General features: G+C 35.3%; 2 protein-coding genes across 6 annotated transcripts in view; both read right to left on the bottom strand.

Annotated features, from left to right (window-relative positions):
* The window catches only part of PTPRQ (protein tyrosine phosphatase receptor type Q), a 129,583-nt gene extending 116,420 nt beyond the window's left edge, over positions 1-13,163 (bottom strand). For 3 of the 5 annotated variants that reach the window (XM_068999669.1, XM_068999644.1, XM_068999659.1), the window contains exons 1-8: positions 13,045-13,163; positions 10,299-10,436; positions 9,550-9,685; positions 8,226-8,480; positions 7,036-7,253; positions 3,740-3,926; positions 3,318-3,602; positions 465-749 (exon numbers count right to left, since the gene is read on the bottom strand). In XM_068999669.1, the coding sequence (XP_068855770.1) occupies positions 465-749; positions 3,318-3,602; positions 3,740-3,926; positions 7,036-7,253; positions 8,226-8,480; positions 9,550-9,685; positions 10,299-10,436; positions 13,045-13,092 (1,552 nt within the window). In that variant the 5' untranslated portion in view covers positions 13,093-13,163. Of the gene's footprint in view, positions 1-464; positions 750-3,317; positions 3,603-3,739; positions 3,927-7,035; positions 7,254-8,225; positions 8,481-9,217; positions 9,270-9,549; positions 9,686-10,298; positions 10,437-13,044 lie in introns of those variants that run through there. The other 2 variants (XM_068999652.1, XM_068999660.1) reach the window with 2 other exon arrangements.
* Positions 13,164-17,136: 3,973 nt separating this feature from the next.
* OTOGL (otogelin like) overlaps positions 17,137-25,299 on the bottom strand; it is a 95,046-nt gene continuing 86,883 nt past the window's right edge. Inside the window, exons 56-58 of the mRNA XM_068999633.1 lie at positions 24,370-24,441; positions 22,135-22,214; positions 17,137-19,625 (exon numbers count right to left, since the gene is read on the bottom strand). Of these exons, the coding sequence (XP_068855734.1) occupies positions 19,425-19,625; positions 22,135-22,214; positions 24,370-24,441 (353 nt within the window). The 3' untranslated portion in view covers positions 17,137-19,424. The remainder of the gene's footprint in view (positions 19,626-22,134; positions 22,215-24,369; positions 24,442-25,299) is intronic.

Here is a 25,299-nt window from a genome sequence, read left to right as displayed (position 1 = left end):
AACTGCCTGTTACAGGCAGATTCTACTTTCTGTTTTCTCATAACAAATAGCGACTCATTTTGCAAGCATATTCCATTCCACTGGATATATACAGAGTATATATGATGTAAAAGTAAAGAATAAAAAGATGACACAGTCTGAGTCTCAGTATCCATTATTAGAAAAATAAATTAGTCTACCCTAAAAGATTTGAGACATCATTGTAATGTTTTAACTTTGCTAAAATTAAAGATACTAACTATGAATCAGAATTTATCACAGAATGTAATTTCTTTAGTTCATACTAATATGGTCTAAGTAGGCAAATGAATACATAAAGGGATTGGTACTTTCACAATTTTGGAATATTTCTGAAGAATATCCCAACAACCACAATCTGACATGGCTTTAAAGATACTTTTATGCCTTGTATTTTCAATCTAAAATCTGTCTAGTAAAATAAAACTAGAAAATGGATACATCACCTGTTGTGATTAATATAGGCTTCTCGTGGCAGCTTAGAGTTCCTTTCTCTGCTACATTCTGTAAATATAACTGATACTGATGATAAGGTTTGATGTTTTGTATGACTATGGAAGTCTTGCTTTTTTCAACTGGTAACTGTTCCCAGATGTTGGTTTTGGTATCCAATATGTTGACCAGGTAGTACTGAAAAGAAGCACTGGATGAATGCTGTGGAGGCTTCCATTTTAAATGTATTTCTGCAGATGAAACATACGTAACCTCTAACTTCTGGGAGTGCAACGGCCCTGTTGAATAAGATTAGGAATAGAAATAGGATAATAGTTTCTCAGGCCTTTCACCAATAACTGTGGGGTGTTTTGTTGTGTCTTTTTGTTTGTTTGTTTGTGTGTTTTAAATAGAGCCTGAAAACCTAACAATACACACTTACATACAGACTAAACACTATTAGAGCAAATCTAACAAAGCAACCTTGACAGTGTACCAGTGACAGTGAATATTGATACACAGAGAATACTCCTACTCTCTAACTGAGGTTTTTCTGAATCAACTCGCTCCTTATATAGAACCCAGTTTCCTGTTTAGGTCCTCTCTTGTATTTCAGTCAGTTCAGAAACACCATCCAAGGCAAATGGCATGCATTACTCCAGTTCATAGCATCACAGAATCACAGAGTGGTTTGAGTTGGAAGGGACCTTAAAGACTTAATCAAGTTCTAACCCTCCTGCCATGGGCAGGGACACCTACCACCAGACCAGCTTACTCAAAGCCCCATCCATCCTGGTCTTGAACACTTCCAGGGATGTGGAGTCCACAGCCTCTCTGGGCAACCAGTTCCAGCATATCAACACTGGTTCTTCCTATTATCTAATCTAAAACTACCCTCCTGCAGCTTGAGGCTGTCCCTCTTTGTCCAGTCAATACATGCCTTCATGAAAAGTCCCTCTCCAGCTCTCTTGTAGACTCTCTTTAGGTACTAGAAGGTGCTGTAAGGTCTCCCTGGAGGCTTTTCTTCTCCAGACTGAACAGCCCCAAGTCTCTTAGTCTGTCTTCACAGGAGAGATTCTCCAGTCCTCTGATCTAGTTAGTGGCCATCTCTGGACTCATTCCAAAAATTCAGCATCTTTCTTGTGATGGAGACCCCAGAGCTGTACACAGCACTCCAGGTGGGGTTCACAGGAGCAGAACAGAAGGTCAGAATCACCTCCCTCACTGCAGCCCAGGATGCAGTTGGCTTTCTGGGCTGTGAGTGCATACTGCTGGGTCACATTAAGCTTTTCATCCACAAACGTTCCCAAGTCTTTCTGTCCAATACTAGCCTTGATCCATTCTCCACCCAGCCTGTGCTTGTCCTTGGGATTGCCCCAGCAGAGGTGCAGAACCTTGTACTTGGCCTGGTTGAGCTACATGAGGTTCCCACAGGCCTACCTCTCAAATTTGCTTCTCAAAGAAGAAAACAGGAATGTATTTCCTTTATTACAGAGGCAACTTGCATTACAAGGTCTTATATATAGAAAAAACCCCATCAAATTATGGAGGAGAGAGTCTGGTAGGCACAGGAGATGGAAGGACTTTCAAGTGCACTAAAGCACCCTCCTGGAGGAGGAAATTAACTGTACAAAACGTACTTGCTGGAGAAAAAGAACAGCTTCTTTCCCCAAAGATTAACTTCTATTTTGTTCTGACTCTAAGAAAATAGACCTCTCTGTATGTTTGGGCTGCCTTGACAGAACTGGTAAAAATATTAGGGCACTATCTTCTCTTTAATTTCTGAAAATGAGAACATCTTCCCAGTACAACATAAACAGGAATATGAAGAAAATTTGCACCTAAAGTTGTGTCTATAAAGTAGTTTTTCCTTGAAGGCATCTCCACTTTATTAGGTGCAAAGGCATTTATCACCTCTACCAACTGGCAGGTTTCATTTGGCTTCATTCAGATAGACTTTACAAGTTAATTGTGAATGAATATTACGTATGCCACAGTGCATCATGTAGCAAGTCAAAAGGCAATGTATTTTTAAACAATAAAGGCCATCTTAGCTTCAGATATTCAGGGACACCTCTGCTTTGTCCAACAAAATCTTTTACTTCAGATTGGAAAATATGCTACTCTGTTTCACCATCACAGCCAAAATTTCTTTGCTACTTCGACATCCAGCTTTACCTTTAAACATCAGTAGAAACTCTGTGAGTAAAATCATTGTAATAGTGAGATTTTAAAATATGCTTCACAGAAACAGAATTTGTACGGTTTTCTATTTGCAGGCACTGCAAACTTCAGAGCTTTTCCTCATCAATCCTGACAAAGCATTTTAGTACAAAGCAAAAAGAAGTCTTTGGAATCCACTTCACAAACTAGTAAATCCTGAGTTCAGAATACATGTTCAGATTTATTTATATTTTCAGACAAAATATCAGCACAAGAAACGGTATCATTAAAGGAAAAATTGTGGATACAATATTGTTGCTAGCAAGAATTTTTCTTGCTTCTTTCCAGTCCCATGAGATATTTTTCTCTCTCACGGAAGATATTAGCAGAGTTCTATAAACTATGAACACCTGCGACCTTGCAGAGCTTTGTTTATGATACAGTAGAAAAATATTTTGACAATGGATGTTTTAGGATTTTAGCCAATCACCCCCAAGGGGTGGCTGATCCTTTGACCAACAAGACTATGAAGAAAAAAGTCTATAAAAATAGAGTTGTAAAATAAATAAATAAATGAATCTTGCTGCACAATTCCTGCCTGTTGGATCTCTCTTCTCCTCCCTACCACTGCGGGACACCGTGATAGAGAATGCAAAAAATATTTTATTATCTGGTTATTACTGCTATTTATTTTTGTAACTTACTTGTTTCTACCTTCAGAATTGGACTTAAGACAGTCTGTGCTCCTTCTGGGTTCCTTGCTGCTAATAAGAAACTATAGCGAAGGCCGGGAGACAACTGCCCAATTTTTGTTTGCGTTGTATTCCCAGGCAAGTTCAGAATGTATGGTTTCCACTGATCAAAATAGTACTTAAGTATCAGTGCAAAGCCTGACTTAAGCCACGTGTCCATATTGTTCCACACAAATACAGCTTCAGTTGTCTTGACATCACTCACATCAAACGTGAAGTCTTCTGGTACCAGAGGTACTGAAAAAGAACATCAAAAATGAAAAAATTTGAAAATCATTAAAACCTTTTCTTTTTATATTTGTACCTTCAAATGCAAACTTAATCAAGGCAAGGCTTTTAAGAATAAATGCAAAAGATTGAAAAAATATAGTTACATTCATATTCACAAATATATGGCAGCTGTACATAGCAGAAAAATCCAGTGAAGAAATAGTCTGGGCCAGTGGGATCTCTCTGAAGGGCATAGCAGTCAGTTTGATTTTCTGGTATCATTGACAGAGATGAGATACCAGCTTTTAGAAGATAAGGAGATCCATCTGTCCACAAGAGCTGACCTTCTTCCTGGATTGAAAAAAATAAAATTACAAAGCATATATTTTTAGGTTATATTTATAAATTATTAAGGCTTCCCTCATGGCAAGTATATCTCCAAAACATCCAAAATTTATGTACTTCATTTACACAAATTAATTATATAGGACTATTTTTAATAAAGGTTTCAATCTAAAATTCTATCCTTTCTATTACAAAGATTACAAGATAATAATATAACATAGCATAATATAATAAAAACTACATGAGTATGTTTCATCATTACAAACAATCCTTTAAAATTCATTATTAATCAAATAATTTAATAATAGTTATAGATAATTTTCTAAAAATGGTATTCATTTAAAACATCAGTCAGCCAAAAAATACTCATAAATTTTGTCTGAAAACAGAAATATTTAGCTGAAAATAACTGTGACCAGATTCACAATCAGATGAGGAAATGCTATCTTTCCCCCTTCTCCTGTTTGCTGGTTTCTCAGCAGTCAGGACACTCACACCTCACTCCAGGGTTCTAACCTCTGAGGTAATTTCTGGTTTTCCAGCAGAGCTCTACAAACATTAGAGTGGGGCAACACGACAATTTGGGGAAAGATGCTTGCCCAGTCTGCTTCCAGCATCGTAAGGCAGATCCCTCCAGTAGGACACAGGCTTCAGTCTGCACTACACTAAAATATTCTTACATCTACAGGGCATTAATAGAAAACCCAACACATTTAGGCATGGCATTAGGGCACTCTCTGGAGGCAAAAGAGCGTAAATGCACTCAGGCATAGCAAGTCTGTGCTCCTACAATCTAAGTGAATGCTTTAAGTACTCCAGTGGAGAAATGGTGAGGTATCTCATCATTTTAAGACTTGTTGTTTATCCTTTTATTAAAGATGTTCAGAAGAGTGGAAAGGGAGGAAGAAACTAATTTTTTTCATTTCTCTGAGAAAATGATAAAAAGTCACATTTGTTAAGAATAAGCCCATTTTTTCAATTAATTTGGTGTGTTGAAAAAATGAAATAAAATATTGTGATATCTTTCATTTCCCAAGAGAGCAAAGAACATTTTCAATGGTATGAAATATGTGAACTTGTCTTTCAGGAGGACTTGTGCATATAGTCTGCCACTTCAAAAATGCTATACAGATCAATGCATATCTTTTTTTTATTAAGTGGTCTTCCTAGACACTGGAGTTAAGGACAAGCACAGGAAACCATGAGATACTACAATGACACAAACCTCTGCAGCAAGGCTTGTAGGAGAAAGTTCAGTAAACAGTCTTTGGCAACATTTTCCACTTCCTAACTGAAGAACTGCACCAACAGACAGACATGAGGGTATCACCAAAGCACTCCATTCATTCATGCAGTGACCTACATCTCTAGGGTCTCTGTTGCATTTCACAGAATGCTCATCCTCACCAGGAAGGGCTTTTATTCAGATATAGATCAAAGTAGGGTTAAAGAAGGAGAAACTGTGAGAGTACAAATGCAACAGAACTAATCCTGTTCACAGTGCTGTTAATTTTTTATTAGTGTCACACTGCTTGGCAGTTTTCTGCTGCTGGAATCTTCTGAGTAGGTTATAGCCTCAACTTTTTCTCAGCAAGTGTTTCAAGTCCTGGGCTTCTTGGAGAAAAATAGAAATTTTGAACTTTCTTACTGAAAAAAGAACAATAACTTCCTAATGCTTCAAATACAAATGAGAAAGCAAAAATAAATGAATCTTCAATTCATATCAGATTTTAAAGAAATCCTGCAACTCCTACTGCATGTCCCATGATATTTAAACTCCTCAAGTAAGGGCAATTTGGTGCAAGTACAATTTTTAGTTCTCATGAGGGCAGATGACAACAATGACATTTAGGACCAAAACATGTTCAGACAGCGCTTGAACACACTAATTAAGTACAAATATTTAGGAAAACAAGCTATCCCTTGCTATTCTTAAAACAACATAGGTTCTCATCTAGTTCATTTAACTGACTGACTCCCACAAACATAAAAATGCATGTAATGATTAAACAGTTGACTAACAGTCAAATTCCAAACTGGAAATTAACTCTTTTCTGTGTAATCAGAGTTTAAAAAAACCAACTTTCTACTACTCTTTCCAACATGCAAAAATATAATGCTTCCACGGGACAGCTATTTCTGACAGCCTCTTACAAATACTACCTTATTTCTAAAATTCCAAGCTGGTTACAAGGAATATCACTACGGTGTAAAACTTATAGGAATTTGACAAGCGACTTTAGAGTCATATTTACAAAATCATATTACATGGAAAGTGCATATATTCCTGGTGCTTTACTAGCCAGGATGGCTACAGTGTTTCTCTAACCTAGACAGATTTGTGTTTCCTCAGCTTGCATGTTATCTCACTCTCACTTGTTTGTGTAGCCCCAATATTTAACAGAGTCTACAAAAAGGAAATTTTCTGTCTCTATGACATGTGGTGTGACACTTACCACTCCTGCTTTTACACATAAAGTTTGCTTTGGTTTTGCTACTTTCACAGTAAAATAATTTCTGGCACAGTGCCTCCATCTTTCCAAGAGCTTTCCCAACAGTTTAATTTATGTCTGTAGTTCTTCCCAAATCACACACCATGCAACACTGAATCATTTTGTAACAGCAGATGTGGCATTAAGAACTTTCATATTCTGAATACGAGGAACAGGAAATATTTTACAATAAACACTTTGCTCCACCTGTATTGGACAAACATCACTAAGCTCAACACTCAACATTTCAGACCTGCAGCAAAACTGAGAAAGCCAACCCCAGACTTAGATATCCACAGTATCAAGTGTGTGTAGACTGAGATTTAAAATCTGGTAATGCAGCACCACCTACAGGCAAAATAATATCCCCGGGAAATACACACACACAATTACAGGTTAAGTATATACACTATGGGGTTTTTTTTCCCCAGCTATGACCTTCTAAGTATTTTCAGTATTTCTAAATAGGAAGAAACGATAGTTCTTCATCTAATTACTAGTAACTATATGAACAAATAACCAGTGAACTGTTCAGTAATTTTTGTTCCAAAGGATTGGTTTCTCTATTTCAAAGTTCTCCTGCTTCCATATCTGTAATAACAAAGAAGATAGAATATACTGACCTTTAGGTCATTAAGACCTGTCCACAACATGATTATTCGATTAATTTTCTGGAGATATGACAACACAAATCCACGTTCTTCTTCACTCCCTATGTCAAGAAGATGTGCCCCTTGCGAAGAGGCTTCACAGATTCGTTGTGCCACCTTCCATGGCTTGCTCTCCTTACCTATTCGGTAGCAGCTGCTCTGGAATGCCACCCACCCTTGGGAACAGGTGCCTATAAGTGAGCAAGGACAGGATTTTAAAGATATGCTGTATTAGTCATGGTAGTGGTACTGACATCTTATAATTACACAGACATTTTGAGGACAATAGCATTTAATTAAGTCATTATTTTAACCCCCAAAGCATTCAGTAATTGTAAACCAACACTTCTTCAAAGTCGTGTTTTAAAAAATCTGATTGACTGAATTAAAAGCTACAACTGCAACCCAGCGAAGAAAAAAAAAAGATCCACTAATCTTTGTCATACTGTAGAAAAGAAATTAATTTTTAAGTTTAGTTTCTGATGGTTCAATTTTTTTAATTATAAAAATGAATTTAAAAAATCATTTGCTTTTAATATCTGCTTGAGTTTAGGAAAATATTTACTTCCTTGAATTTGAGTGTATATAGTTCTTTCGTGTATCTAATTTTAAAGATTTTAAGTTTCATTATGAGAGTAGCGCATTTAAAGGAATAAGGATACACAACCAAGCTGTAATAGCCTCAGAACTCTGTCTCCTTCACAGCACTTCTAACAAAACAGTACAGCTAAGCTTGCCACTCAACAATAAAAAACACATCATTTTGAATGCTGCAGAAAGTGTTCCAAATCCTTTCCAAACTCAGGATTTTCTTTGCCTTTTCACTGAAACTACATAGCAAATTCAACCCATACACTCCAATAATTACAAGGCTTAACTTCAACATTGGCTTGACTCTATTTTAGACTGCAAAAATATTGTTAGCTTAAAATATTTGCACATGCAAATTTGAATTCTTGCTTCTAAAATACTAAGAAGAATTAATTAGAAATAACCTTCCTATGTCATTAACATTCAATTTATTTCCTCTTTCTAGAAAAAACATCCATATCTACTAAAATATGTAAAATGGAATTTGGGATTTTACAACTTACTCTTAACTCTTCTGGAAAATATGCAGTACTAACTTGCATTTACTGTGACTATAAGAAACTAACATATACCTGTTTCAACTTGAATCTCCAGTGATTGAGACACATTTACAAATTTAGGATTTAATTGTTCAAATAGAAACTTAAAGGTATAAATGGTGGCAGGTGTCAAATTTCTCCATACAAAGAATCCACTGGGTCTTTTTACAATCTGAGAAGTACCATTCAGGAAAAGAGAAACTGAAAATTCTTTGATCATCATACTCCAATTAAAAGACACTGTAGTAGCTGTCACAAATGTTTTGATGTCATTTTCTGAAATTCCACCTAGTAGAGAAAGGAAAAATAAACACTGTTTTTACCACAAAGGAATATTTAACTCCAAGTTTTATTTCATCAGAATTATTACTTTCTTTTTTTGAGAAGGGATGAGGGATAGACCCAATAGAGAAGGAAATGTAGCGTCATTTAAGAAAGTAATGTTTTTCTTTATTTTCACAGTATGTTTGCTTATGTCTGAAGCAAGCAGAGATAAAAGTGCACAGTTTAAGAAGTGTTTTAGCTGCAAAAGTACATATTTTGATAGAATATCAGTTAAGTAATAGATGTTAAGTGCAGTAACAAATTAGTAGCATAACCATTTCCTGTAGCTTGCTGAATGTTCTTTCAGCAGTCAATGGCTCCTGCAATGCTTTCAACTTACTACTTATTTTTCCCAGTTTTGTTGTCTGAATTCAGATCCTAGCCTGGATGCCAAAGCTAGTATGATCTTGAAATATGTACAAAGGTAATGCTATAAACTATTTTAATTGACAAAGTTAAGATTGGGAAGCCCCTTTAACCGGTGGGACTTGTGGTCTTGAACAGATTCACAGCTATAAATGAAGTTTTTGTAAGTTCAGTGGACAAAATCATAAATTCTTATACCAAAAGACTGTCCCAGTTAGTTACAATGTTAAGATCTTCAGGATACTTATTAATTAACCCTTTTTAATGAGTGACTGTTACAAAGCTAAAACAAAAATTTTAAATTTTTAAATTTGTATAAGACAAACAATCCTGACCTCATGTTATTATGAAATTGCCAGACTTTAAGTAACTTTCTCCATGGTCCTCTTTTATAAATTTCTTCTCCTAGAATTACTTGTAGTATAAAAAAAACCTGTAATATTAAAAAATCTCACAAACTTTTACATCAGTCTCGTATTTTAGAATTGTTACATCAACCAAACACATTATATAAAATTATTCCTTCAACACTTCATGGTTGAAAACATACATCAATGCAAAGTTCCTAAATGTGTGAGTAACCTCAGGATTTGGACCTGTACTTTTTAATCTTCAGTATTAGACTAAGTATAAAGATAGCAAAATATTTTTGTGTTACTCAACTTACGTGTCTTAAATGATTTTACACTTAAGATTCGGCCATTTTTCAGGGATTCTATTGTAATATCATACTTCTTACTTTCCTCGAGCAGAACTGTAGTACTGACAGGTTTCCATTCAACTTTAGAAATGTTTCTTACATTCTGCAAGTTAGAAGAATTTCTGAATATAGTGAAAGTAATAAAAATACAGTTTATAAGTGATCTATGAAGCTTTTAGAAGGAGAGCTTATATTGCTGCATATCGAACTTGAGGCGACAGTTACACTGCAAAAGACCTGATGCATTTAAAACAAAGCCTTTTAGAAATCACATTAACAACAAACACCTCCATATTAAAATCCCTATATTTTCTTTACATTCCAGAACATCCTGTGCTCAGAATAAGAACACTGCCCTCCCACAGAGATCTAGGGGTAGTGTCTGTGCCTCTCCTGGAAAAGTTAGACTCCTCCTTCAAACCACAGCACCTTGAAGAACCTTAATTTTGAGCATATGACTATCCATCCTTATTCAACATGATACTCATGGGTCTTTTAAGTCCCTCTAGTTTCAGTAGGACTCTGTAAGAGTACACGTAAATGACATGAATTTAAAAATCCAGTAAATTTTTTCCAAATTTTCTCTTAATTTGCTATTTAACTTTTTTTTTTAAGACAAAATCAGCAAACCAAACAAGCACACGCTGCTATTTATTACTGGTTTCAACAGCTTAAATAACATGGAACAGCTTATTGCTTAGATTGATAAAATATACTTTTTGACTGAAAGCATCTGCTTGCTGGTACATCACAATATAATAGTCTGGATCCTCTCCTTTGGGCAGTTCAGTCCACTCCATCAAAGCTATTCTAGCAGGCTTTTTCTCTTGGTCGCAGTCCAGACACTGTGCACCCTGTGACACAGACACACATGAATGCAGCTTAGTAAGAAATGCAGAAAACATGCCTCTAACTAAATAATTAATTTCTGTCAATTTTAACTAACTTTACCTAGAGCTTGTCAGCTAGCAATAGTTTTTACATGGACCAGTACCCCCAGCTCTACTGTGTGACACACAGAGGCCTCCTAATTTTTTACAAGTTCTGCAAGTACAGGTTCTAGTTTTCTTTCTCTCTCTCTTTCTTATTCTCTGGTGGAATAATCATGTCAGCTGACCCAAATATGACAGAAACCTGTCATTCTTTTATATTAGAAATAATGTCAGAGATTTCACTTGCAATGTTCACGCTGCAGCCACAGTTACAGGCAGTCAGGAGCTGGAGGTTTCAGTCCTATTCTGACGTTACATGTTAAAAACTTTAGTGGCATCACTTTCAAAATTTTAAAATATTTCAGAATAATAAACAACCACTTTCAAGAGGTAAAGAAATAACTTATAAATATAAATAACCTCCCTAGCAATCTAATTTACCCTGGCAATGCAAATTTCATCCGGCACTTCAGCTTCTTGCAGAAGTGAACTCATTCTAGGCACAAGTATCCTGCATTTTTGACACTACCTTTTTGATAATTTTACCTGCCTTCAAAGGACCTTGGCTTAACATTTCAGAGAAGCATGTTCCTTCTCTGAGTTTCATTTTGAACCAGAAACTTATGGGCTGCTTCAATCTAATTTAAGATAAACCTGAATCACATCTAACATTCAAAGAAATTGGTGCATGTGATGCCCATCCCTATCACAAAACGTTTATAAAAGACTGCAGTTCTGTCTTCTGCGTTCCATTTTTCCTTTCTTAATGAATTGAGATGACAAGTAAATGCCATCTTTAGCAATGAACTTAAAATTAGTTCAAAAAACTAAACCAAAATAAAAATCAAATACGAACCCCTAGGACACTAAAATAAAAGTTAGGAGTTTTATTATTGTATTGTGTTGTCCTGTAAAGCAATCAACCATGCACAAAAAATGCCCAAAGCAAACCAAACCAACACCATAAAAAGCAAAAACACTCAGCTGTATAATTTTTTTAAGTACAACTTACTCTGGAATTCAGTTTGGCTTAACATAACTTCCTTTAACCAATGAATAACTAACATAACTATAAATCTATCAATATCTCAGTGTTCAGAGTTTAGATTATATATTGTGAAGTATAAACTTTGTAAAGTTTATAAAGTCTTTAAACTCTATAAATCCTTTACAAGAGGGTATATACCACCTCTGGGATGAACTGACACAATGAACTTATAATACTGATGGCATACACAGAAGTGTTTAATGAATATTTTTCCAGGAAAATTTGCAGATTTTTAATTCAGTATATTGGGTGTATAGCCAGCTTGCATTCCCTGAAAATACAATCTGTCTAGCCCAGACAATCCACAGGGTAGGAAAATCTAATTTTAAAGATAAAAAATATATATTTGACAATAATTCAATTAACCATTTTTAATAATTTTCCAGCACCAGCAATTGTGTGCCATTTTACTATACATAAATACATCCTAACATCCTACTTAGATCTAAAAAACAAGAACTGCATTTTCAAGTGTACACAGAAATTTTTCCATCCTTTTACCTAATGAGAGGGATTTAGAACGTTCCCATTTTTTGCCAGCACCTTGCTGTCACTTTTTAGGCCCTTATCTAAAGGATGCAGCAATTTAAAAAGTACAACCAAATTATTAAATTGACCAAAGAGACCTAAGGCTCAAATCTGTCTTCAGGCTACACGGGAGGCAGGAGACCTAAACAACAAACACTTATGTTGAGAAGCAGTCGATAGCAGAAGTCAATAAGACTCAAGTAGGCTTCTTAGTCTGGGAACAAGGCACTCGAGGGGAAATACAGCAGAGGTCTATAACATTTTAAGTAGCCAAAAGTGTGCAGAGATTGATTTCCATTTTTTCTTCAAGTACAAGCACTGTGATGGATGAAACACAGCTGGTATGCTCCAGATTTAAAGAGGGGGAAAAAAGGCAGTTCTTCACAAAGTAGTTTATCTGACAGAGCTCAAAATGAGTACTAAAAGTTTCGAGGGGTGCCAGAGGAGGCCCATTCATGTTCGCAAAACTTGAAGTTCATAGAAGAGAACTACAGTGAAGCTCACAAATTGCAAAGTAAATACTCCCATCTCAAGAAGTTCTTAAGCTGCCAATGGTGGAAAATGACATAGTATAGGTAATTTTCACATGCTATTCTTACAGTCATCCCCAAGGGTCTGCTTTTTACCACTGTCAGAGGTATGACAATGAACTCATTAAAGCTTTTAATTCACACCATCCTGTCTAAAAGGTGACTTAAAGATGCTGGGATCTCTTACTTCTTCTGGGAAACAACATTAAACCCAAAGCAGCAGGCAATAAAGCATATTAAAGATCTCAAAAGAGCTTCCAACTATTTAAATAGAAGGTAGACTGAGAATCCTCAGTAGTGCTAAACGAGAGCTCACTGTGACTGCTAGAATGGGAAAAAAACCCAGTCCAAATCAAAAATCATCAATTTTCAACATTCACTTTGTCTAATTATCCACCCCCAAAAAACAGAGTATTTTTCTTACCTCAAATAAATATTTAAATAAAAGCAGAAGCAGAATTGGTTGATCCATAGAGAAAGAAATGTTATAGTCCCAGTACCTCTTAAGTGCTTGTATCACCACAGCTTCAAAGCAAAATCATGTCAGAATATCCTAAGGAGGGAAAAACTAATACACTCATTTATACTTCACATGGATACAGAGGCAGCCAATTGTGCACCCGAGATGTGTGTCTTTGCTCTGGCCCTGCCTCTTCCCAAGCCTCATATCAAGTTTCCTGAGATCCTTTAATTTCAGTGAACTGTGGATGTGCCTGTTGTGCACTAGTCATATAAAAATCCCTCAGAGTAAAAAATATTTTTTAGTCTTTATGTGATTACCAGATCAAAATTCATTGCAATCAGTGTTACTCCTTACTTATTTTGCTTCAGACTCTGGTTGTTTTCTACATTACACATTTCTATCCAGATGTAGTCAGTGTACAAAATAAGCCTTTAAACACATTTCTGCAGAAGTATTAAGCACAGCTACAGAACCATTGGTATGTCCTGTGACCTTACAGAGGTCCCACACAAAGTCACCAGTATAAGCATTTATAAATAAAGAATAGACAAGAATTCATAGCAGTAGATCATAACTGATCTATTTCCTAAGGGCTGCTGAACAAGAACTTGTCTCAGAAAAAATATGTTGTGTGACATCCATCCTTGGACAGATCTAAAGCAGCAATTTGAGTTGAACTTACCTCAATATATTTCCCAGTACTTTAACCATTCCCAATTAATCTTTTTAATAGAAAATTAGTTTCCCACTGTGTTCTTTTAAATTAAATCAGTTTAATAAGCTGACAAATTTTTTTACTGATTGTAGAATAAATAAAGATGAGTGCCATAGTATATGTGTACTGTAAAAATGAGTAACACTCATAATATATAGTTTGTATTCTCTTAGGTGCTATCATCACATCATGCTTCTCTCGAGACAGTATCTTGTTTTTCAGTGGGTTGTTCCTAATTTTTACTAAAACCTGTATCCCATTGAACTGTGAATTGTGAAATAAGGAATAAAATTTTCAACTAAAGCTTTATTTAGAACTTGTACTAAACAAGAAAGGATTACTCTCACCAGAAATACAACATTTTGAAGCTTTTATATTATCCAGACTCAAAGACACACATAGTAAATCAAAAGCTGCTGCAATGAAACCCCTCATCTCAAAACACTGAGTCAGTCCCCCTGCCAGAGCAGCAGAGCACAGGGGTGTAATCACCTGAATGCCATTCTAGCTACTAATGACAAAAGTAAGCTACTGCCTATTCAGATGTTTTGCAAAGCAGACATACTCAATTTTTTTCCAGAGCAATTTGTAGTCATCAGGCACAAAGGGAGACTTTATTAACAAAGTGATTTTCAAGACACCAGCAGGAGCCCTCTCTGTGTTAATGCCAATAAATTACATGCGCATGGCACATTCCACCTTAATCAAAAGAACACTCCCCCAAAACATAACCACATTCCCTTTATTCAGCATTTCGAATGATTAAGTCTTAACATCATTCACTATTGGTTTTCTCCAGAATGTGACATCAGTACAGAAGCAGCTCTTCAAGCTCCCCCATACAAAAACTACTCATAAAACTAGAAAATACATGTATAAGACGTTTTTTCAGACCATCTCCTTGAAGCAAGATTCTTAAATCTCTGATCTTAGGGAATCAGTTAACAGTGATTTCAGTAGATATAGGACCACCTAATTGGTGCATATCTAGAATTATTTTTCCAAATAGACAAAAATTCCAGTAGTTAAGTGATCAGTATGTGTCTGCCAAGATCCAGTCGATGTATCTTATTTGCTAAAGTTCATTGTCTTTCAGTTCTGAATATACCTTTCCTCCCTAAACTGTGGCAACCTGTTAATGGATAGACAATTTTTTAAGTTTTCTTATTCTATAGGTGGCTTGCACATTCCACCTGGCATTTAAAGAAAGATTAGACAAAATTTAGTACACAGTGTTGGGCACACACTCTCTCCACCATAACCTTTTCTCAATAAAACCCTTTTTTTCTCTTGCATTAAAGTGCTGAAGTCCACCCCTCAAAAGAGTTTTTACTTACATGTTGTGAATGTTTTTTGAAAATGTATTTCCCAGAATAGTTGGGAGCATGTAACTGTACAAATTTTCTGCTAATGTTCTGGCCTTCATGCTTTGTCCTCCATGGTGGTTATATTGCTATGGTTACATGTGACAACTCATTTATGTTTTGCCCCCTGTACTAGAACACACACCTATGGGATTTTTCCTTTGGACATACACCTGTACATGATTACAGTAGCAGCAGCATCTCATGGTAACATCTAGAAAAGGTTTTGATGAGACAGAACTTAAAAAAATTAGTTTAAGTCAATGTTTGCCATTGTCACAGTATTCCTGAGTGGTATCTACATGTTTATTTGGCAGTAAGTTTTACACAAAGGTGAATCTCTGTAGTATTTGGAGATTGGATTTGTCCTTTAAATTCTTATAAATGGTGAGATGGAAGAAAAAGAGATGGAAAGAATTATACAGAACTAATGCATAAAAATAAAAGAAAATAATTATAAAAAAAATTACAGGTGCTGTAAGATGAGTTTATCAGCAGTGAAGAAGATCAACAGAAAAAAAAAAGTGTCAGGAAAATAGTGTGAAAGAGGGGGAAAAAGAGACACATCTGAAACAGAATTTTGTCATTGCTGAAACACTCTGAACAGCAGAGTAACCGTGTATAACCCCAGACTGGGTTCTTATAAATGCCTCTGCCTCTCAGTGTACTATATGGCTTGTAACTGTGTTCAAACACCCACCTTCAGGCCTGATGCTACCCTAAACTTTCACCAATACACAGGTGCATGTATTTGAGAATAGCTCTGTCTGCAATGTGGAAATAAATCACACGAATTACATTTTACTTTTTATTTTTAGTATACAGCTTTGGCTAGCTAAAAATGGGAATGTTAGCTGCCTGTACAGCTATACTCAGATTTTATTGATGAAAACACACAGCAAGTGGCTTATACCTAATATTAAAAGCTGTGGTTCAAATTCTAATTGTATATATTGGGGCTAGAGTTGGTCTTAACAAATTATATGGTAAAAAAGCAATGAAATAATAAAAGTAAAATATAAATAACATGGCAAAGACTTACCATTTTTTAGAGCATAGTCGGGTACAATCTGATTCTGAGTGCAGAGATATTTTTATGTTAATCCCTGAAATATTTGCATAGCTTTATGGCTAATACTTTATATTGAGCAATATATTTTGGAAGCTTAGGTAGGAGAAGAGAACAGTGGAAATGTAGGAATGAAGGGCCGCTGGAAGCAGTTAAAAATGGGAGAAATGACAAGGCATGGCAGGACTGCAGCACAAGGCATCCACACCATTGTGCACAGTTCCTCACATTTTTCAGTGACAGTGTGGGAGTTTCAGAAGCATGCCTTCCTGGCCTTTTTTTTAGGGGAGTAGACATTATTCTAGTCTTAGTTTCAAGAGGGTAGAAGGGAGGGAACTCTGTGGGTATTAAAGCTCTTTTAGTCAATAATAAACAGACTAATTAATTTTGGTATTTAATGAAATAAGGTTTGAGTTGGATCAGCTTTCCAAGCGGCTCACAAGACATCTGTGCAGTCAGAGTTACACAAAATTTGAGGATAGGGATTGAGGCAGGAATGCAGAGTTGAAGATACATGAGAAAGCTGCATATATGTTAACATTTAAGTTGCAGACAGAGGAAATGTGTGGAGTAGAACAGTGCTGCCACACTGCAGGTTCATTGAAACCTCTCTGGTGCAAGGCCTGCAAGGGCTAGTTCACACTGTATAAAACACATCACATTCTGCCAGTGTCACCTTCCTGGAGCTAAAAGGGCTGAGTGGCCTGTGCAGGAAATGGTTCATGGGTTTTAATAGATGTCTGCTTTCAGACAAGGCCAAAGCAGACCGAGTTTGAAGTTTAATTGTAAAACAAAAGACAATCTTAGAGCCATCCAATCCAGCTCCACTGATGTAAGGTTTTGCTGTAGGCTTCAGGGAGAAACCTGACACAGTTCCTGCTGATTGTTGCATTTAAAAAAGAAAGTTGTCTAAGTGGGACAAAAATAGTTTAATACCGTTTATCTTATTACAGGTTGTCATGAAGTTTTAAACATAACTTCTTTTACAATTTCCAGGTTTTCCTAAGGGTTTGCATTAGCATACATCTTAGTGGCAAAGCTTAATTAATTGCATCAACACTTACTTATTATCACTATGCACAATAAGTTTATTAAATTCTTTTCAATTACAAACACAGTTCTAAATCTTAGGAAAGCACAGGGCTTATAAAAGGCCACAGCTGTCCAATGAAAATGCTTGATGATTATATGGAAAAATGCTATATTTTGAGAGTTTCCTTTTTATCAAATGCTAAATTCATTAAATAGATTTGGGCCAAAGTCTCTTAATGCAAATATAGGATACCAACATCTATCTCAAAAAACAAAAGTACATATTTTTCTTTTAGAAGTTGTCCTTTAATTTGCTGTACAAGTACATAAACATTACAGCTGTGACTGTGATTTATCTTCTATTTCTTGCCTGCATGAAGTTTCTGTACACAAATACTGACAGCAGTATCAGAGACTGTTTTGGTTCTAGGCCCTGGTATATAATACAACTCGAAATTTCTGCCTTACAAATCATAAAAACAGGCAGATGAAGCATTTGCTTTCTCGAAGTTTTATTTTGATCTCTAGTTGATCACTATTTCTTTATAATGGTTAAATATTTTGCTGATATTTTAAAATTATTCTTATTTAATTTTTAAACCAAGTCACTATTTTTAATGATATGGATGAGTAGATGAGTCTTGTTAGTAATGACAGACTTCTCTGTATAAGCTATTTTTCTTTATAAGCCGTCAAACTGAATGTAGCAAACAATTTAAGATTTGTCACACAAAGTAGCAATATAGCCTTGGATTTTAAGGCTATTTTGCTATATATTGCTTATATTTCATTGTAATAACCCTTGTGATAATCCAAGCTTTTTGTAATTAAATGATGACAGCTTGAAATTAAAACTGTTTGTCAGGTTTTCAAACTTTTAGACAAGAATTTTAATTCTGAGTCAATTAAAAGGAAAATTGATAAGGAAAATACTGTCATACCTTAAATAATTTTCATTCAGTGACTTTATAAATCAAAGTAATCTTCTAAAAACAAGCTTAAATTTGTATCCTTTATTTTTAAAAGCAGGTTATGTAGTATGTTTAATAAAAGGGAGATTATATTCACTTCAGGGTGTTGAATCATCTTGTTACACCTTGATTGAGCATGAATAACTCACCTAAGCCCCTCAAAATACTTATTTTACTTGATTTTTTTTTCCTGGACTCAAAAATTATGATTCCTAAATTCAGTCAATAGTCTAAATATCTATATTAAAAAAAAATAAAACATACATTGAACACAAATCTTCAGACTGGAAAAAAAAAGACAAACCCCATTATGAATATTCAAAATGTGCAGTATCCTGGGTTTTTTAATAAATATATATACATATAATCTTATTCTATACCTAGCAGAGAGCCAATTTCTTTTCTGTGAAAAGTGAAAAAATGCATATAAAATGGAAACCTTCACAGCAGAAATGGCTTTCAGATATTTTTAAGGCACAAAAGCTGTAACTCCTCAGCCTTTGCCGATTCATGCTTCATATTTATAATATACATAAAAATTAAATACATGTCTGAAGTTTCAAGATATTATGATTCTGCTATATACTCTGGAGATTTCCTACAAGTACTTACAGATCACAGTCATGTTGTTTCTCAGTGACTTACAGTGTAAGCAGAATCCATCACTGCCAACAGCTTAACAGACAAAAGATAGATTTTTGAGCAGGATGAAAAATGTTACAGTTGAACCCACTGTTTTTTAAACAAATTAATTCAGTCATTCCCAAATCCTAATATGCTTCTTTCCCATTTAAACATGGGAGTGATGACAGTTTTGAACTGGAGACCTCTAAGTAAATGAACCACTAAGAAATTCCCAACTTTGATAGGTAGCCACAATCCAAACCTTTAAAACACTGGAAATACAGATATTAACCAGCTTTTTTGACCACCTCAACAGAAAACCACTGAGTAGAAGTAAATGATGGATAAACTACACCTTGTTCAAAAGGATTTATGTTTTTCTTTCTGTACTTGCCAATATTTTCAAAGACAATTTGAAGAACAACAAACATCATCTTTGCTAAATTTGGGGAAAGTGACATTATAAAGCATAACTGATGCCTTTTTTATTTCCCTACAGAATACCATAGCCATCCATGATCAAAAAACTGTGTCTGGTGAAAGCTAAATCATGTCCACAGCAATGTTCAGTTCCACTGGCATGAGCAGTCTATAGGCTCTTGAATGACGTACATAATTTCAGTGCCATTTCCTGAGCAGCGCAATGGCACAGTCAGGACTCGTGTTCCCACTTCTCGACAACATTTACAGAATCTTAGATGGCTATCAATATTGACATTGAAAATTGTTGCAGACGGGCACTTTCCATCACAAGAAGCCACGTTTATCTATGAGTAAAATAAAAGAAAATAAGAATAAGAATAAAAATGCGATATCTCAATTTTTTACATAAAAAGATTACATTTCAAACTTCTTTGTGATTAAAACCCATTTTTACATTTGAAAAGGACTTTGGTCTTAAAAATTATTTTCTCTTCTAAAATTCATTCATTCTAAGCTTAGCCACATTTAAAATAATTTTTTTTTAATTAAACTTTCCTTGATTGTTTAATCATATGTTTTGTTTCAACCTTGTGCTATGGATACCAAAACTGAATCCCCAGTTTACAAATTAATAACTTTGAAACAGCACAGTTGAATCCGTGTCCTTTTCATGTTCAGTGATAAAAAGTTAAATTCTTCTATGTAAAATGAAGGGAAGTTTATCTTTCTCCTTGAAGGTTCAAGAGGAAAAGCATATCAGTGAAAAACCTTTTCCCTTTTTTCTTTTACTGTTTGTGTCTGAGGGCTGTGTTATCACTCAGAGAAATATATCCAAAAAGTAGATGCATTAACAAACCAGCTGGAGCACATACTAGTTAGAAAATTATTTGTGCTCTAGGCTTCAGCAGAGCAAAGATTTCTCTCACTGTTACATTATGTGAAGAATTTTCTTAGCTGATACATTGACAGAAAAAAAATTACACTTTTTAACTAAACTTAAGCAGAGTTGAAATGGTGGGAAATCAAGGATGGCTATACTAGGTCTAGTTCTCTTCATGACAGACTTAAATCTGATTTCTTATGCAGGGGGGGGCATATGAACGTTGCTTTCAGCCACTCCCTTCCAAGCCTGTGATTAAATATGCCATACCCATACAAGTTAGACCAAAAGATTACTCTTATAACTTTGAAATTTCCTGAGATTTGACAGGAGTAAAAAAAAGATTTTGTCATCCGCATTAGTAGTCTCAGTTATTAATTAATTAAATGTAATCATGCTCGGCCCTATCCAAGGTTTGGCAGCAGTAATCTGGCCAAGAACAAATATGTAGTTCCCAGCCAGTCACAGCTGATACCACCATTTGATGGGCCAAATCAAGATTGAAAAAGAGTGCCAGTGGGGGAGCTGGAGAGAAAAGGAAGAGGAGCTAAGGGTATGAGGACATGAAAATCTGGAGGTACTTCTGTGTGAAGGGTAAGGGAATCTGGACTGTGTGAAGGATGTGCAGCCATCAAGGAAAACTTGAACATGGAGATACTGGGAAAAGGGAGCTGTAATACAGACAGAGGTGGGATGGTGGTAGGTCTTTTTGGAAGATCAGTAGAGAGGGAAGAAAAGATAAAGAGTTTACAATAGAAAGTCATAAAAAGGAAGGCTTCAGCTGTTGCGCCATTCAAGACCTGACTTGGCCAACATTCTTGTTGCTCTTCTGTGAATGCTTTAGTTCTGCAGCAGTGTAGAACTGCAGCAATGTAGGCCGCAGCTGCACAGAGCACTCTCTCCACGACTGCAGCACTGATTCCTAAGAGACACTAAAATGAGTTTGTTTCCACTCCCTATCCATTTGCCTAAATGCCACAGCTCTTAGCCTTTTTGTCTGCAGGACAGCAGAGATCTTCACAGAATTGGATGAAAGGGCAAGGATCTTTTCCCCTAGCTTAAAAAACCTGTGAGTGTTGACTAAATCTTTTATTTTAATACTCTTTATTTAGTTAATACCATGTCCTTATTTTGTCGTATTGCTGTCTCAGCCTAGGTTGCTAAAGTAACTGTGAAGCTCTCCAGACTCTTCTCTTAACTATGGCAAATTACTCTAATTTCATCTATATATTTATACTCCCTCATTATCAACCCTTCTAAAACTAAATAAATACACCACACACTCCTACTATTAAAATCTGAACATGTCACTATTGACCTTCTATCAGGATGACTTTTAACATGTGATGACTTTTTGCCTCTTCCCTAATGACTGCTTAGGATCTTCAACAGAATCTTGCCAGAGGCCTTTTAGAAGTTTTGAGATACTTTGTCAATTGCTTCTCTTTTAAGTGCTACATGAGAAGCACATTTGCTGCTCAGAAATTTCCCAGCCTCTGTAGATGGGGCTACACCAAAGCTGAGAAATGTCTTAAGCAGACCCATAAATAAATGGGATCATGAATTTATGATATGGAAACCTATACTATGTGAGGGAGAAGCCACGAGCATAAACATCAAAGAGGAATGTGGCAGTGCTCCATCACATTTTAAGTTGAAACATTTCTGCTCCTCTTTTAGAGCAGGATATTATTTCAGATAAAGAGTTCAGTGCCTTCATTAGTTAAAGTAATTATGGTCTTTAATTTTCATTTGAAGCCAGATGTTTCTCCAGGTAGGAGGGCTCAGTCTCTCAGTAATAGAAATAGCTAGTTTTACTCCATTTATGAGTAGGATAACATTCCTATGGTCAAGAGTCTGCTTTTGAGAAGAAAGCAGCATTTTTTGTTGCTTGTTGTTAGTTATAACCGACTTCTTAATACTTGGTTTGTCAAGCCATAGGCCCAGCATTGAAACAGCTCTTTTATGCTTACCGGGCTCTGACTTATACAGTCATTTTTTCTTATGGTTGTCCTGATTGTCATTTTCTGGCAAATCCTTTCTTCCTTTTTGCCTGATAAAATACAAAAAACGCATACTGAATCAATACATCTTCTGTACTGTATTTCCTTCTTTAAAAAGTAAAAATATAAACATAATTTAAATAATTATACTTTGTTTTCATTAATGTACACACAGAAACTATTACTTCCACAATTTTCTTTTAAAATATATTAATATATTAATAAAGAGTTCCTGTGCAGTATTATTTATTTTTAGCTGGCACATATGAGCATCAAGTGGCCCAAATAAGCTATATGAATTTTTAAAATATTAAACAATGAATATGTTTTTACATTGCACATATGGCAAGAGAAATATATGCAATTAGAAAAGAAAATGTCTTGAGTAATTTTGAGTAGTATTAGAATTAATTCTGTTTTATTGGGAATGTTTAATGCAAATAGGATTTTGATCCTTTTATAAAATTTTCAGAACTTAACATTTGAGAAGGTGAAGCTGTGAATGTGATTCCAATCTTTAAAAATTAAGTGTAATTATATTATTTCAATATATTTTTGAGAAAGATGTCTTTCAAAGCTTCTTTGAAGACGCGCATTTATTTGCTAAATATGGTGCACTTTTAATCACCAGATCTGAAGCATGTAGCACATGAAGTCAGCCTACAGATCTAGGATGAGGGAAATACTGAATTTTTATGTTCAGTCTTGGAGATATCGATAGGAGGGGTTTTTTTAATTTGAAAAATAAAGCTGTACAGTGTAAAGCCATTTTTTAACATGGTAAAAGTCATAATATAATACTGAAACAATGAACATATAAATTTTCATGCTTCACTCTGTTTCAGACCATTATTACTATCTGTGTGACAGCAGTTATTTAGATCTCCTGATTCACTACCCACCAAAATAATCTGTTAGTTTTGCTGTGCAACCATTCTGGACATACAGCATATAAAATAGTAAGCACTATTCTGTAGTTTCTTGACCTTCCTTCATGGCTGAGTGTACAAAAAAACAACAACTCTTCTGTTCCCAAAAACTTGAGAGCATTTTTATAAGTAAAATGATCTCTGAGTAACCAAGATACTCTGCAACCACAGCTCCATTGAGTGCTGCAAAATTAGGTTGCCTGCAGAGTACAGCTAGATTTTAACCTGTGCATTGAGGAATCAAACAAAATTATGTTACTCAATTAGCAGATCTCTGTATGAGCAAAGCTGTTAGACTGTAACATTTCTCTTTTCTTTCCTCAGAAACACTTAAAAAAATTCTGTGATATTTTCATCTGAAAGTATTTGCCAACTTGAGTATGTGTAGACAGTGCATTCTTTGTAGTGCTGCAAGTCATAGAGAGATATAAATCTACCATTTCAGCATATAAAGTGCTGATGTCTTAGGAAAGCTCTGCTGCTACACTTTTCTCTCTCCAACCTCGAACTGTAAAAAGGAACTGCATTCAGTATCAGATGTGCTTTGTTTACTCACTCCTTATTTGAGTAAGGAATTTCTGTGACTTACCTATCCTAAAAAGCAAAGAATTATGTGTGTATTGCAACAGTTCTGTAACAATTTGTAATTTCTGGTATAAAAAGTATGTATTGCCACGGGGTTGTATTTGTATGTGTTGTGGCCCCCTCCCCGCCCCTGCCCTCAGTATTTCCTTAACTTTGTAAAACATATTATTTGTGACAAAGAAGAAATACAGTCACCCCGAGACAACAGCATAAATCCATGTCTGCAAAGGTGAGACCAGACAGTAATACACACTCTTGCTCTATTTTAAGGGAAAAAGATTTCCATCATTAAATTTAGAGACCTAGGATCAGATTCAGAATCTGTTAGTAACAGTATTCAGAATTACGATTTTTTTTAAGTAACATTTCTTATTAAAACTACCCTGTACAGTAAGTTCATGTGATAAAACCAATTTCAACAACGAGCAGGAGGAATAACCATCAGCAGCATATGCCATAAATGGATGAACCTAATTCTGACAGGTGCTGAGCAGTGAATCTTAAACAGGCTTTAGAAAACCACTGATGTGGGAGGCAACAGAGGAGCAGCATCTCTCAGTATCAGGCCCAGAACCATTAACTGCATGGTAACATTTAATGATGGTGACAGCTATGACACATATATCAAGCAGTGCTTACATTATTATTAAAAAAAAAAAAAAAAAAGAAAATACATTATTAAAAATAATACCTTGTTCACAATTAATACTATCAGTAGGCACTACTGGACTAATGGCAAAGGGTAATAGACCCAATCCAGAACCTGCCAGAATCATTAGGAATAGAAGATTCTCATGAAATAAAAACATTTCTGTATAAATGACACTTCATTAATTCTTACACTGCCAACTGCAATTTTTCTTTTAGCAAAAAATGATGAGCTTTCCTGTTAGTCTTCTACAATTTAGAAACTCTGCAGCTGCTTCAAGTCTCACTAAAGATGGCCTACACTTTATTACCCACCTGGTTAGCACAAAACTGGAATGCTTACTTTTAAATCAAACTTTTGGAATTAGTCTCTCTATGGCAAGGTAAGAATTAAATATATCCACTCACTTTGCATGCATTAAATCAAGCTCTTTCAGAAAAGTTATTTGTTCCCATTAAAACCCCAATGTGTTGCAAGCTCTATTTATAAGTACTCAACTGCTTCACCACAGGGCACATGCTTTTAGTTAAAAATAAAACAAAATAAAAATAAAATAGTATATAATTGTATGAATGATATCTGGGGGTTTTAGCAGCCACCTCAGCAAGTATTTCTGAAGTATAACAATGCCTTTCCTGAGGCCACAGAATATGGCCAAAATTATAAATCTTCCTGGTCCGCAGAGAACCAGCAGTCAATAATTTTTAAGACTGATTTTCTAAATAACACCAAGCTAATTTTTTTTTTTGGAGGGGCAGATTTAAGTATTTTTCCACTCAGTTTATCTCATGAGAGAAAGATTATTGATTAGTAGGATTTTAGTACAATTCTGGTGTGTTACTTCTCTGGTGATTTTCATAAAAAAATAGATTCTGTTGTATTAAAATACCTTTCGTTTTCCATGTTTTGGTTACAATGGAACAACAATATTTGCAGTTCACTTTCTAAGACTCGCATAGCTTGGAATCTTGG

Source organism: Aphelocoma coerulescens, chromosome 1A, assembly GCF_041296385.1.
Source record: "Aphelocoma coerulescens isolate FSJ_1873_10779 chromosome 1A, UR_Acoe_1.0, whole genome shotgun sequence".
Lineage (NCBI taxonomy): Eukaryota > Metazoa > Chordata > Aves > Passeriformes > Corvidae > Aphelocoma > Aphelocoma coerulescens.
This window is presented reverse-complemented; position numbering and strand designations above follow the sequence as displayed.